Source organism: Dryas octopetala, chromosome 4 (genome assembly GCF_963921425.1).
Source record: "Dryas octopetala chromosome 4, drDryOcto1.1, whole genome shotgun sequence".
NCBI lineage: Eukaryota > Viridiplantae > Streptophyta > Magnoliopsida > Rosales > Rosaceae > Dryas > Dryas octopetala.
Window position 1 is genome coordinate 21,959,331 of NC_141369.1, and position 14,626 is coordinate 21,973,956.

A 14,626-nucleotide genomic window follows, 5' to 3' on the forward strand; every position below is an offset into this window, starting at 1 on the left:
GGAGGGAAATGCCGACGCTTGTCCACCACCACAAAATGTTGCTAGAAATTATCAGAATTGAAGGTTTGTCGTACAATCACGGATCATCACATTGATATGCACTACAATGGTGGTCATGGACTTGTGGCCTATATATGCATCTTTTTTCTAGAGACGTACTTCTTCCCAACAATCAATTAAGAGCCTCAAGGACAAAGAAAGGTGGTCCCAACTCCCAACCTAGCTAGCTAGCTCTTGGATGGTTGTATATATAAGAGTAATGTTTGTTCAATAGTTTAATCTTTTGAACAATTTTGGCATCTATTAAGTTGAAATATAGTTTTACTTGCAATAGTATAGTTCAATAGCTTTTTATTGATAATTATATTTTTTTAAATGTTACACGTTTATTGATCTTTTCTTTTGTGATTTTCTTTTTTATATAAGCTCATGTGACATGTGGGGCTCTTTGTCTGATTCTATTGCAATTCATACCATGATGTTATTTCATACATCCTCAATTGCAATTACATTAATTGCAATGAACTAAACTACACCACTGTAAGTAGATTTTAATTTATTAGTTCAATTTTATGCAAAAAAATTGCGGTGAACACCACCATTGCAAATGCTCTAAGGGCTCGTTTGGTTCACGGAATTTATTTCCTAAGAAATCAATTCTTTTTTTATTTTCCAGGAGGAAGGAATGTGAAATTCTCTTTCTTGTGTTTGGTAAACTTGAGAAAATAAACTAGGAATTAGAAGCAATTAATGTTGTGTTTGGTCAATTTTCCAATTTTTCAATTATACCATAATCTATTATTTATTTTGAAATAATAGCACGGTTAGTTTTGTCAAAAAAGAAGCAATAAATGCTTTCTCAAGAAAGGGGAAATAAATTTCATTGCTCCAGCAAAGATTTCATTTTTCCCCCAATAAGGGCATCAGATTCCCTTAAGCCAGGAGTCAAATTCTTTTGAGCCAGGAATTGATTTCTCTTCCTTGTACTTACCAAACATGATAATGAAATTGAATTATCATTCTCAGACTTCTAAAACTTGAACCAAACGGACCATAAATACGCAAAAAAAATGAAAGAGCATGAATTTGCGATTCGCAAAAGTCAACTATACAAGGTAACATTGCCATATGTATAGGTCTCAAAATTCAAAATGCATGCACCCCACCCTAGTACAAATTTCATGTTTGGGGGAATAGTTTTCACAATAGTATTTTCCTGATATGAAATTTAAATTCTCTCTTTTTTATACGGTATGGAAAAACTAACAACAACTTAATGCCCTACCCTCATAACATTATTACAACATTTATCCATAGCACATGAAAGAAATGTTCGCTCCCAAAATCTTCAAAATACAAGTGTCTCTTGACTCTCTTCCCATCTTAGCATCAAAACTTGCAATTCAATTAGCTTTCACGATTTTTGGGTCTTTTGCTATCTTATGTAGTTATAAATTGCGAAAGAGAGGTCATTTTCCGTATTAGTTAAGACTTGAGAGGAGCATCCAATTGACAATTCTTATTAACTCTGTGGCCAAAAAGAAAGACGATTCTTATCATATCATACAGGTCATACATATTTCTATACAACATCCAGCACCATTAAAAAGGGGTTTTTTCCAGAATAAAAATGGGGGCATTTTCCTCTGAGTTGGCTTTGAATTTCAGTATTCAGTGCTTGGAAGTCATTATTGACACAATTAAGGAGTTGTTTTGCTGATTCTATGTCTCATAGGATTCATACCTGATTGACAAATAATTATTAAATAAAACATGGGCCGACTTGGGCTAATTAAGATTGGGCCATCAGATATTTACAAGTTTTGGTTTGGGTGGCCAACCAGTTGCATGCTTCTTATCTAAAGGCCCAAATCAAACCCAACCCAGAATGTTGTACCAATGGGCTCAACCAACTAAGCTCCATACCCTTTTCCTTATTGTTATGGGCTTAATGGTTTTTTTTTTTTGGGCCAAAATGGGCTAATGGTTTAATCAAGGCAAGCTTGAACATGAGATTGATATTGATTATTGAGTGAAAGACTGCAATCTATATGATATGAAGTTATGAACTCCTTTAGGTGAGGTCAAAACTGGTGAAGGTGAATAGGATAATAGATTAAGATTATCATAGGTTTATAATTCGATTTCCTCCAATGTAATTAAAAAAGAGAAAAGTTATATAGTATGTGTGTAAGTATGTGGTTTTGTTGGTATATATCATATAATTGACAAACATATATAAAATAGAATGTGATTTTGGAACGAAAGTTTGGGTGAATATTACTATGCTTAAATGGATGATTTTATATTTCAAATCAAGTAAGCATCTGCGGCTCACTGTTTTAACGTGGCATAAGTGCTGTCTTACTCTATTGAATCATCTTTCAAGCAAACATTTCTACAAGTACTTCCTACCACATAATTAATCAGTTGCATATATATATATATATATATATCTCCTTTAGGAAGCATTCCACAACAAACAAAATAGAGTTCAAGAGTTCTCGGCTCTTTTCATGGTTCTCATATATTGGGAATATTAATAATTGGAGCATTACATGCATGCCCATTTTTCATCTATTGATCAAGTTAATTTCACTTTGAATATTCTTTTATTTTTTTATTTATGATTTATGATATGTGAAATCTTCGGTTTTTTGCTCTTTTGTATAAAATAGGGAAATAAGTTTGGATTGAAGATGTACGTTGAAAATGTTGTTCATGAAAGCTAGCTCTTGGTTAGTAAACGCAACAAATTGTATATAATGAGGTTTCCAAAATGATTCGTATGTTGATAACTTGATACCAAATAAAGTGATAATCAAGCTCTATATGTTTATTTATTTATAAGTTGAGTTGATCTTCACTTAGTTTAAACAATAAAATCTAGCACTAATAAAGGATGATAAACCTGCATTACATTAGCTTGATTACATGCATGCATTTACCAAAACTGGTTTGTGCATTATATTGCATATGTATGAATCATGGAGACAAGACAAGGCTCTTTATCACCGTACATTACACATAAAACAATTCCCTTTTTTATTTTTGGGTAGTAAGAAAACAGTTCCTTTTACCTGTAATTGTATGTGAAATTCAAATCACAAGATTTCCGTCGGATTGTCTCGGTAAAGTGAGTGTGCAGCTTCACACGTCTTTTATGTGCAGCAGGCTTTTCAGTTACCAAATTATTCCAATCGAAGAAATATTATGTTACTGACATTCATGAATCATTGTGGTTCAAGTCAGATTTGAAACAACCCCGTTTTTTCTTTTTGTAATTTTCTTACAGTCTAAATCTAAAAAGAATATAGGATTACCTACATATACCATTCCTAATTATGTCATATCTGACACTTTATTCCTTAAATTAAAGATTTTAACACTCTATTCCTCAAATACTTAGATAGTTAGATCTCAAAATTATTTAAAATTTAAAATTTTAGTCAATTTTATACACGTGGCCCCGCATTAGCACCACTTGATCTTTGCATGCCATATATATGGTGTTAAAGTTATATAGAAAAATTTAAGTTTATTCACACCATTGTCCCTGTAAGATACACTTTTTTTCACTTTGCCTCCTAAAACTTAAATTCTCTCAGTTTACCACTGAACTTCAAATAGTTGTTGCAAAAGACCATATGCCGTCAACTCTGTCAATTTTTCCATTAAAAAGCTAATGTGGCACCTACATGACATGGGTGGGACCCTCCTCTAGTTATGTAAGATCCATGTAGACACAAAAAATTATAAAAAATTGACATGGATCTTATTATTTTTTAGTTTAAAAATTATTTTTTATTTTTTTTTTGTCCACATGGATCTTACATAACTAAAAAAGGGTCACACTCATGCCATATAGGTGCCACGTTAGTTATTTTAACGAAAAAATTGACAAAGTTGACGGCATAGGATCTTTTGCAACAACTATGTGAAGTTCATGTGGCAATTTGAGAATATTTAAGTTTTAGGTGGCAAAGTGAGAAAAAGTGTATCTTATAGGGGCAATAGTGTGAATAAACCAAAAATTTATGGTAACTTGGTAAGAGAATTTTTTAGCCTATACATAAGCCATAATCCCCGTTTAAGTTGTGTAATTCCATTAATTTCCTTTACTCAACTAATGATTGAGTACGAATTTTTTTTATATACTGGTTTATGCGAATGTTATTCTGTGGTGTTTAACTCATATGGGAGGGACATGTTTGTGAGAGAACCTAATTTGTCCTGGTGGGAAGAGGTCTAATTTGTCTTTTGCTGTGGCATCAAATGGCACAAGCAACCAAGTCGAACTCGATCTCATATATATCGTGTATGTGGACGGATGGCAATGAAAGGTAACCATCACAAAAATCAAAGGCAAATCCATACTCTTAATTAAATTAGTATTAGTGGGTTTGTCTTAATTAAATCACATTGCATGATGAGTACAAATTCGACAAAAGAGAGTGGCCGGCGAAGACAGCTTCTTTAACCTACTCTTTACTCTCTCTTAACAATCTGGCCATAATAACTGGTCTCTAGCTAAGGCAATTAATCATGAATCATGATGAGCACTGCGAAGTAATTAGCAATAAGCCAAATTAGCTTATTTATTAGACCCCTTTGGAAGAGCTCCCTCTATGCATGCTAATTGAACAGTGTTAGATTCTTTATTATGATGGTATATAGTTTGAGTATATATACAGTGGTAATTAAGTAAAAGTTAAGAGACATGATCAGCAACATTAATTCGGAATATCAGTGAGTTGACTCGTTCTTTGCTTAACGCATGAATGAATACAAATCTATAATTTCAGTGGTAGAGTACATTTATCTTCACACCCACGATAATATTTCAACTCTCACTTCATTTTCTCTGAATCAAACGAAAAGATTAAAAAGCCTTACAACATGTATCAGCTGCTACCTTATCACATATATTTAGTTGGTAAATTTTTATTACTTAATATTTATATATATACACGATTAATCTTCACACCTATTGACACTTATTAGATTAGTTTCGGACAATTCAAGAGAGGAAAACAAAAAATCTCGAACTACAATCAATATATACGTGCAGCTAATCAGTGTAGTACTCGTCTCATTTTATTAGAAATCAGTGTAGTACAGTACACCACATTTATATGTATATATATATATATGTGGATAATTAGCTATAGTGATTCTCTCTCTAGTATATATATGGTTCTAGCTAGCAGATAAGCCATAGCTCTTAACCCTGTGCATGTATGCATGTCTCAGAGACAGAATATTTCCATTACCCAAGATTTCATCTCTCTCTCTCTCTCTCTCTCGGACCTGCAAACTCACAAACCAACCAGCTAAAACCCTAGCTCTTCAATCCCATCCACCAATATCTACAGGACGCGTGTCCACCTTCCTTTTCCCTCTTCCCTTTGCTCCCAACTCAAATTCCAAGCTGCAAATTTAACCCTAATAAATTTGTGTCATATCATTTCTAATAGTAGTCACAGCTAGCCATGAAAACTGAAGTTAGAGCAAGCGGTACGTCAATTTCTCTACAAAACCCCACAACCCTCTTCAACACCACCTCTCAGGGCTCCCTAACCGGCGCCGCGCTCAAAGGGTGTCTTGGAAGCCTTGACGGGGCGTGTATAGAGAAGCTATTACTCCACTGCGCGAGTGCCTTGGAGATCAATGATGTGACCTTGGCTCAACAAGTCATGTGGGTGCTCAACAATGTTGCTTCTTCTGTTGGTGACCCTAATCAAAGGCTCACCTCATGGATCTTGAGGGCCTTAATCTCAAGGGCCTCAAGGGTCTACCCTACAGCTTCTATGAACAATTTTAATGGTAGTAGTTGTAGTAGTAGTACCACCATCCAGAGGAGGTTGATGTCTGTGACCGAATTAGCCGGGTATGTTGATCTAATCCCTTGGCACCGTTTTGGGTACTGTGCATCAAATAGTGCAATTTTCAAAGCAGTCCAAGGGTGCCCAAAAGTCCATATCTTAGATTTTAGCATCACTCATTGTATGCAGTGGCCTACTCTCATTGATGCCTTGGCCAAAAGGCCTGAGGGGCCTCCTGAACTCAGGGTCACTGTGCCCTCTTGGAGGCCACCGGTTCCCCCTTTGCTCAATGTGTCAAGCGAAGAAGTGGGTCTTCGGTTGGGGAATTTCTCTAGATTTAGGGATGTTCCCTTTGAGTTCAATGTGATTGATCACCAAAACCCATCTTCAAATTCTAAAGATTGCTCTAGCTTTGACCACTTTGAGTTGCTATTGAGTCAATTAAACCCATCTTCACTAAACCTCAATGAGGATGAGGCTTTGGTAATAAATTGTCAAAATTGGTTGCGCTATCTGCCTGATGAGCCACAGGGCAGTGCTATGCGCAACACTTTCCTTAACATGATTAGATGCCTAAACCCTAGAATCATAGTTGTGGTGGATGAAGACTCTGATCTGAGTGCACCAAGTCTCAGTTCAAGAATTACCACGTGTTTCAATTATCTGTGGATACCCTTTGATGCCTTGGAGACTTTCTTGCCCAAAGATAGTGGCCAGAGGATAGAGTACGAATCAGATATTGGTCACAAAATTGAAAACATTATTGGGTTTGAAGGGGTCCAAAGAATAGAGAGGTTAGAGTGTGGAGTTGCCACGTCGCAGCGATTAAGGAACTCGGGGTTTTTAAGCGCTCCGTTTTGTGAAGAGACTGTGAGGGAAGTGAAGGCCTTGCTAGACGAACATGCCAGCGGTTGGGGCATGAAGCACGAAGAGGATATGTTGGTGCTCACATGGAAGGGACACAACTCAGTTTTTGCCACAGCTTGGGTCCCAAATAATATTCCAAATGGGTTGGAGGATTAAATGGGTGTGTGTGTGTGGCTTCAAAAATGTTATGCATGCAATTGGTGATGAGTTACATGGACCTACCAATTAAATTGGGGGGATGGGGGGTTGGTGTTTCATTGCTGATCAGTGTGGTCCAGGTGGTGATGATCAAGAGGCAATGACAAAAACTTGATCATATGGTTGCTTTTTTCTCTTCGTCAAAAAGCTGCAAAAGGAGCACAAGACAAAAAGCGAAGCGGCAGCATTTTCTGAAAAATAATTTTCACGAGCACAATTTGTACGTATTGAAGCTCTTGCTTGCTAGCTATGATATATCACATGAAAGGCAGAGAGAGAGAGAGAGAGAGAGAGAGAGCTAGGAATGGACATGTTGACATGTTGTCCTTTGCATTGTATGAGACAAAATCTAGCTAGCACTTTAATTGTTTTACCATCTCAGTGAGTCAGTGTACTGCAGTGCAGGCTTTTGTTCCATATATAATTGTACTACTGTGAAATTAAGTAACTTCTTCCATTTAGCCTGGCCTTTCTTATTCACAGTAATAAACTAATGCTCTAAAGCCTCTAATATATATTACATAGGTTCTCACACTCCTTAAGAATTGCTATTTTAGGAAACCTTTTTGGTACATATATTGGATAATATAAATGGATGCATGTGAAAGCAATGACTGATCAGTAGGTAGCTAGCTCTTTCTTACTCACATATATAATTGGTAATTAAGTCCTTGATAATATCGCATGCTTCCATAAGAATTAATATTTCTGTTAAAGGCAACTTAAGAATAGTTTTAGGGAGAACCTGATGCAATATTATTTGTTGACATGCAATATCTTCTGCTGTTCTGCATGTGTTTTGTATTTAAAAAAATAGAAAAAAAGGAGAAAGTTTTTAAAAAATCCGACCTGCCGGATTCGAACCAGCGACCTAAGGATGGCTGAGAGCATATACCCACTACAGTCCTCCGCTCTACCAACTGAGCTAAGGTCGGCTTGTTAATATTAAGCTTGTTAGTAATTAATTTCTATTTAATAAGAATTATGGTGATTTGCAAAGGAAAATAAAGAGTAGCTTGTTATTAAAAATCTATGGCAGGGGAGAAAATAAAACCCTCTGGAATCTGAACCATTGGGTAAAGCTACTGAATGATTATGTTGCTCACGAAGCTTAATTGGTTCGCTTAAAAAAAAAAAAAATTAGTGCGACTCCATTTAATTATGATGAATTTACAACGAACTTTACTTCATATAAAGATTAGAGTTTTTTTTTTAAAAAAAAATTTGGTAAAGAGAATTCGAACTTAAGATTCTTTTAATGCTGTGAATGGATATACACTAGACCGGTATTTAATAGATAATGAGTGATTTGAATTTTAAGATTGTTTTTTGTTCATCAAAATAGATAGATATAAGCTCTTAGGGTTAGCCCAATGGTGAAAGTGAATGTGGGTAAAAGTTAGGATTAGACTAAGGGCCAGTTTGGTATTATTATGAGGAAAAACAGCTGTGAAGTAAAATAGTTGTGAAGTAAAGTCAGCTGTAAAGTAAAGCAGTTAAGTGTTTGGTAAACTATATTTTCAAAAGTGCTGTGAGTACAAAAAACAGTATCAAAGTGTTTGGTAAATGTTAATGTAAAAGTGCTGTGATTGTGTATAATTAATAAAATGGACATGATGCTGAAAGTGTCTTTCACTTATTTATTTAGTAAAAATAAAATGTTTTTTTACTTGTTTTTGAAATTTTTTGCTACAAATTTTTATTAGCATTAATTTTTCTAAAGACAACATTATTAAATAAGTATGCATATTATTTTTTAGGTATATTATAATTTTAATCGTACAAATAAAATATCATAATTAATTATCACAATATAAAATATAAATAAAAATGAACATATTTTTTAATTTAAAATAAACAAATAAAAATTATAGAAATCAATGAGGGTATTATGGGTAAAATAAAATATTCATTATTGCTGTGATTCACTGCAGCTATCAAAAGCACCTAGAAACCTGCTTTCTGTTGAAACCTGCTTTCTGTTTTTGTTGTGAGGAGTTGAGAATTGTAGGGAAAAACAGTTTTTAATTTTTTTACCAAACACCAAAATTGTTGTAGGTAATTGAGAATTGTCATTCACAGCAGTTTTTGGATCCTCCACCGCAATCCCAAATAGAGCCTAAATACATGATTCAAATCCAGTAAAAAAAAAGAAAAAAGATAGATAGATATACCACTAAACTAATTTGAATCTTTTAACTATTCATGAGCCTTGAGCAATGTTTATTGATGGATGAAGCCTAAATCATACTAATTATCAAAAGAAAAAGTGTAAATCTTGCTCAAAGCTTGGGCTTAATTAAAAGCCCAAGCTTGGGCAATGTACAAATGCAAGTTAGCCCTAAGGTTCTTTTTGGGCCTGATGCTATCAAGCTAAATCTGGGCTCAATTGAATCCTACAAGTTGTAAAATGCTCTAAATTATTAATGTGCAAAGGGGCATCATTTTCTCTCGTATGTTATTATATTATTGGAGGGAAATCACAAATGGTGAAATGGGTACGGAGAGACACAAGAATGAGGGAACCATTGTCAGGCAAAGATCCTGATCTTTTGGTGGACCCGGTTAAAACAGAAGTGGGGTCCACTCCTAATATCCCACCAAAACAAAATAAAATATTAAAAAGGAAAGAAAATCTTAAATGGTCCAAATGGGCATTTAAGTCAATTTGCAAACCTTGCGAGAGAGGGAAATTTTTTTTTTTTTGGGCCATGACTCATGAGAGAGGGAAATTAATAAAGTAGAGAAAAAGGCAATGGGTGCACTGCACACATCTGCAGCAGAGACTTGCAGCGATGAACGTGGACTAAACAAAACAAAGAGTGGGAGGGAAAGCCAGCAACAAAGCTTCACTTCCAAGCTTACTGGTCTTACTCTTCCCGAAGAATATCACACATTAATGAATAATTTATCATTAATATACTTTTACATATTTTTCTAAGCTAGATAGATTTATTTTCTCTGGGAATGTCATGAGGCTAGTGGTCTAACATACAGTAACACACACACTTCAACTACTCTCTGGGGTTCATAGTCAAATATTATATATCACACTTTTCTGTCTTTAGACTTTAGTTCTTAGCTCTTTAGAGCCTTGTCTCTATATTCCAGTTGAGAACCACATTGCTTCTGTTCTGCCTGAACCAATAGTACCCATTTGCACTAACCAAAGTCTTTCACCTCTTGGTGTTTGTCTTCTTACCCATTTCAGAATATGGCTTTGTGTCCTCTTCCTCCTCCTCTTCACCCCCCATTTGGCCTCCTCACCGCTCTGTCTTTGTTTGATTGTTAAAAGTTACTTCCTTTTTCTTTTCTTATTACAAGTACCCAAAAAAAGAGACTGGATTTGAAGTGGGTTTTGTTTTGTTATTTAAATCCTTTGGGTAATGGAAGGCTTGGAAGCTTGTTGTGATCTTGAAGTGGATGTCAATGGGGAAGAGTCTTTCATGGTGGACAAGGTAATTCTGTGCTTGCAACCCCATTCCGTTTAGAAAAGTCCATCTTTTTCTAATGCCCAAATGTGATCTTATCCCTCAAATTTGTTTACTCTGCTTCTGGATCCTGTCTGTATAGTTAGTTTATATGTCATGGTTTTCAATTAAGTTCACACATTTCCCGGTCTCAGACCCTTTATTACTTGCCAATTATTGGTGTTCTTGTGCTTGAATTATGATGTTTTATGGATTAACATTCTACATTTCGTGCATACTCTAGTAATTTTTTCTTGGTTACTTTCCATGTTAGCCATCAAGAATTTAACAAGAATTTTTCCTTTTCCGCCCACCAATCAATTCGCACCTATTTTTTTCACCTAAAAAAAAAAAAGATTCACACCTATTTTGCATTGATGTGGGTCATTGGCTGTCATAGCTTTTTTTTTGCTTCTGTTCTATCTATTTTGAAAAGTCGTAATAGCTATTTTCACAAACTGCACGTTGAAATGGCAGGGCTTTTTTCTTTTGCATCATTCTCTCATTTAATGCTGGTGTTATGGGGCTCAAATGTTCTTACCTTTACTTGTTTTGTTCACTTCTTTTGAGATGTCTTTTCCAGGCATTTATTACTCTTTTCTACCCTTCTTTGCTGGGAAGATCGCCCTCACCATAATTTATTGCCTATAACGACCTTTCAACATTCTTTGGCAGGTTCTGGAGTAGATTCCCATTTTTTCTTGTTTCTTTCAATTCAATGAGTTCATTCGTTTGGTGGGTTTCTCTGTATGCTGGAATTAGTGTGGGGTTTTGTCTTTACTATATTTCTTCAGTAGCTGTTAGTTAATAGCCCAGATCTTGCATAACTCTGTTTTCTGTAATTCACTAGCCTTCTAAGTGACAACTTCTACTTATTAATTTTTTTTTTCATTTCAATGAATACGTTTTCTGTAGTGATTTTTTTACCTATTGAGTGTTGATTTTTCCACCCTGGTTTTTTCATGACCATTTCTGCAGAGAATTATTGCTTCCTACTCGGGCAAATTGAGCAAATTACTTGGCAAATCAAAGGGTACCACAAGAAATCTTAAAGTGGTATTCCATGACTTCCCAGGAGGGGCAGAGAGTTTTGAGCTCATTTCAAGGTTCTGCTACAACAATGGCAGCACTGACATAACTCCTTCCAATATTTCCCTCCTATATTCTGCTGCATTGTTCCTGGAAATGGACAATTCTGTCTCTGCAACACATAATTTATTGGAAAAAACAGAGAAATCATTTGAAGAGATGAGGTATTGGACATGGTCTGAGCTTTTGATCGCTTTGAAGCAGTGCCAAGATTTGCTTCCAACTGCTAATTCTCCGCGTCTACTTGGGAAATGCTTGGATACCCTTGTTGGAAGACTGGCTTTGAGCAGCGAAGCAAGCCCTTGTCCTTCCACTTCATCCCCAGATAGCTCTGGTATTCGGTTTTCATGTGACACCAGAAGCACTGAGAGTTTGAAAACCAGCTCCTCTCGAGCAACCTGGTGGTTTGAGGATCTTCTAGTTTTAGGTCCAAATTTGCTTGAAATGCTGGTCAAGTCTATGGTTTCTCGAAAACTTGATCATGTTATTATTAGTAGGTTCCTCTTTTATTACCAGAAATCAAAGTTTTACACTGTCAAATCCGATACTAAGCGCAAAATTGCTGAAACCGTCATTGATATGCTTCATATTCTTGATCAGAGCTGTGTTTCTTGCAAGAATTTATTTGGGATTCTTCGAATTGCTCTGAGTTTGAATATAAACAAAAGCAGCAGGAATAAGTTGGAGGGCATGATTGGCTCACAGTTAGATCAAGCAACATTAGATAATTTGCTTGTTCCAGCCCCACATGGGATCAATTACTTGTATGATGTCAATCTTGTTCTGAGGTTTTTGAAATCATTTCTGCGCGGAGCAATCTGTCAAGCATCTCCTATGAGATTGAGGAAAGTTGCTACTTTGGTGGATTTGTATGTAGCAGAAGTAGCCCCAGATCCTTGTTTAAAGCCTTCAAGGTTTGTGGCTTTAGCCACGGTCCTGCCAGATTCTGCCAGAGACTCCTATGATGAGCTTTACCGTGCCATGGACATGTACTTACAGGTATTGCATTTAAGTTCTCCAGCTTTCTGTAGCTTATAATTTTAGCCATGTACATGAGAAAGCATATTGTGGGTTTGATCTGCTTCATATTGTGGGTTTATTCATGCATTGAATCTGGTTTGGCATAGGTGCATGCAGGATTGTCTGAAGAGGAAAAGATGAAAATATGTTGTGTATTGAACTATGAGAAGCTCTCAGCAGATGCTTGCATACACCTTTCTCAGAATACAAAATTTCCATCAAAATCAGCAGTCCAAGATCTTGTTTCTCAGCAATGCAAGCTTAAAAGCTTGGTCCACAGAACCAACAATTCCAAGTCCCATGCTGATTCCCCTTGTAGTGTCTCTGAGGTTCGAAATGGGGGAAGGAAAGGTGATGCCAATGAACAACTTGTGATCTACGCTGGGCAGCTTGATCTCTCAGCTGACAATGAGAAACTCAGAGCACATTTGCAAGGCATGCAGTGCAGGGTCATGGAATTGGAGAAAGCGTGCAGGAAAATGCAAACCCAAATGGCAAAATTTAAGAAATCAAGAGTACCAAGCCACAGTCATGCAAGATCTTTGCCCAAACTTTGTTCATGATAGAGGTTGCATTTTATTGCTTTTTTTAAGTGTTATTATGTCATATTTGTATAGTACAGGGAATGGGTTTTGGTGCTAATAGTTTTTCTTCTTTTTCTGCATGAACTAAAGGTGACTGTGAATTGTTCCACTTACAGAGAATGATTGAAAATTGAAATCTTGGTTGTACAGAAAGAGAACTTCTGTTGAGTCATTTTTATGCCGGGTCCCTGTTGATTTCCTATAGTGCTTTGGATAGAATCATAGAAGATAGGAATGCATGGTTAAGTCATTTTCCACAGCCACTCACATTGAAGCTTTCTGTAATGCAAGCTGGCAAGCAGTCTACATGAATAGAAAATATGAGGGTGAATGAAAAGCTGTACTGTACATATTTCATGACTCACTTTTCTGTTTAAGATACCATATTTAGCACATGTACTACTCCCCATTTGCTTAATCATCATCATTATCATCATCAATATTCATGAACATGCATTACATTTATTTAAAAATGGCTGCTAAATAATTTCAAGACTAAAATATTTTTCTCATGTGGTTTCAATTATCAGTCAACTAATAGAACAAAGATCAAAAGTTACTAAGTGGTAAGATACTAAAGTCAAGTGTAGCTGTTGTTGACTTTACCTAAGAATAATGGAAGTATAAAATTTGATGACATGGTTCACTTATTAACAGCAGGTCCATATATATTAAGAAAGATCCCTGTTGACATGAACAACTCTGTTCTCTCTAGGTTCCTGAATAGTCTTGAGGTAGTAAACTAAGTTCCACCTAGTTTATTGCCACACCGTTTAATCATGTAAAATTAAACATGACTGGGTCTACTGGCACTTAATGTGAGTGAGGAAGCTGATGCCTCGGTAACAACTGGAGCAGCTGGTCACTTTTATTGAGTTGATGATCTCCAGCAGTCAGCAGCTGTGTGATGCAACCAGGCATTTTGTGCAGTAATTGCCTAATAAAGAGGATCAAATTCCCAATTATTACTAATGTACCTAACTAAAGTCATTATGGGCACATTGAAATATTGAATTGATTTGAAGAAAGAATTTTGGTATGTTATGCTTTTGAAATCATTTTAATATTGAATTGCGGAGACCTAGTCTCCAAGGAATTTTAATGTACCCAAAATCCTAAATTAACAGAGTTGGGTTTGGATCAGTCAAAGTCAAACCTCCATTGACATTAACCTAAAATGAAGGACAGAAGGATCACAATCCACATGGAGCTGAATTGACTACAATATTATGTGCCGTGACAAACAAACAAGAGATTGATTTACTCATTTACAAAATCTGTGGTTGGTCAGATGAAGTCACATTTACGGTATGTCTTTATATGATATATGTATAGGAATAAGGGTTGGTTTTCCGGGTCAATCTGATTTCCTTAGACGCCACTTTTCTTGTCCAACTTCCTATGTTATGTCTTTCTTTATTGTTGATTATGGATCGATCTGGATTATAAACTAAACAGAACGTACCACATCATCAAGTATGAGGATTTCGATAAGGAAGTGACTGACCTTTTCAGTGTTTATTGAATGCCATTGCCACGTACACAGACAGACCTTTTCATGGAAGCAACATAT

General features: G+C 35.8%; 1 protein-coding gene, 1 non-coding gene and 1 pseudogene across 6 annotated transcripts; 2 read left to right on the plus strand and 1 right to left on the minus strand.

Moving 5' to 3' along the window:
* The first annotated feature begins 5,187 nt into the window (after positions 1-5,187).
* On the plus strand, positions 5,188-7,351 carry LOC147288202 (scarecrow-like protein 32 pseudogene; annotated as a pseudogene).
* Positions 7,352-7,733: 382 nt separating this feature from the next.
* On the minus strand, positions 7,734-7,825 carry TRNAY-GUA (transfer RNA tyrosine (anticodon GUA)). Its single transcript is given in 2 exon segments — positions 7,734-7,769; positions 7,789-7,825. It is a non-coding gene; the product is annotated as a tRNA-Tyr (tRNA).
* Positions 7,826-9,644: 1,819 nt separating this feature from the next.
* Positions 9,645-13,433, plus strand: LOC147288204 (Phototropic-responsive NPH3 family protein). 5 transcript variants are annotated; one of them, XM_086240633.1, is made up of 5 exons: positions 9,645-9,757; positions 10,284-10,348; positions 11,339-12,448; positions 12,577-13,037; positions 13,144-13,433. In XM_086240633.1, exons 1-4 carry the CDS (start codon positions 9,646-9,648, stop codon positions 13,030-13,032), a joined length of 1,743 nt encoding a protein of 580 aa, XP_086096759.1. In that variant the 5' UTR covers position 9,645; the 3' UTR covers positions 13,033-13,037; positions 13,144-13,433. The 5 variants fall into 5 exon arrangements, with proteins under 5 accessions (XP_086096759.1, XP_086096758.1, XP_086096760.1 ...); XM_086240632.1 differs by having other exon boundaries at positions 12,577-13,433; XM_086240634.1 differs by lacking the exon at positions 9,645-9,757 and having other exon boundaries at positions 9,966-10,348; positions 12,577-13,433.
* Positions 13,434-14,626: the final 1,193 nt, after the last annotated feature.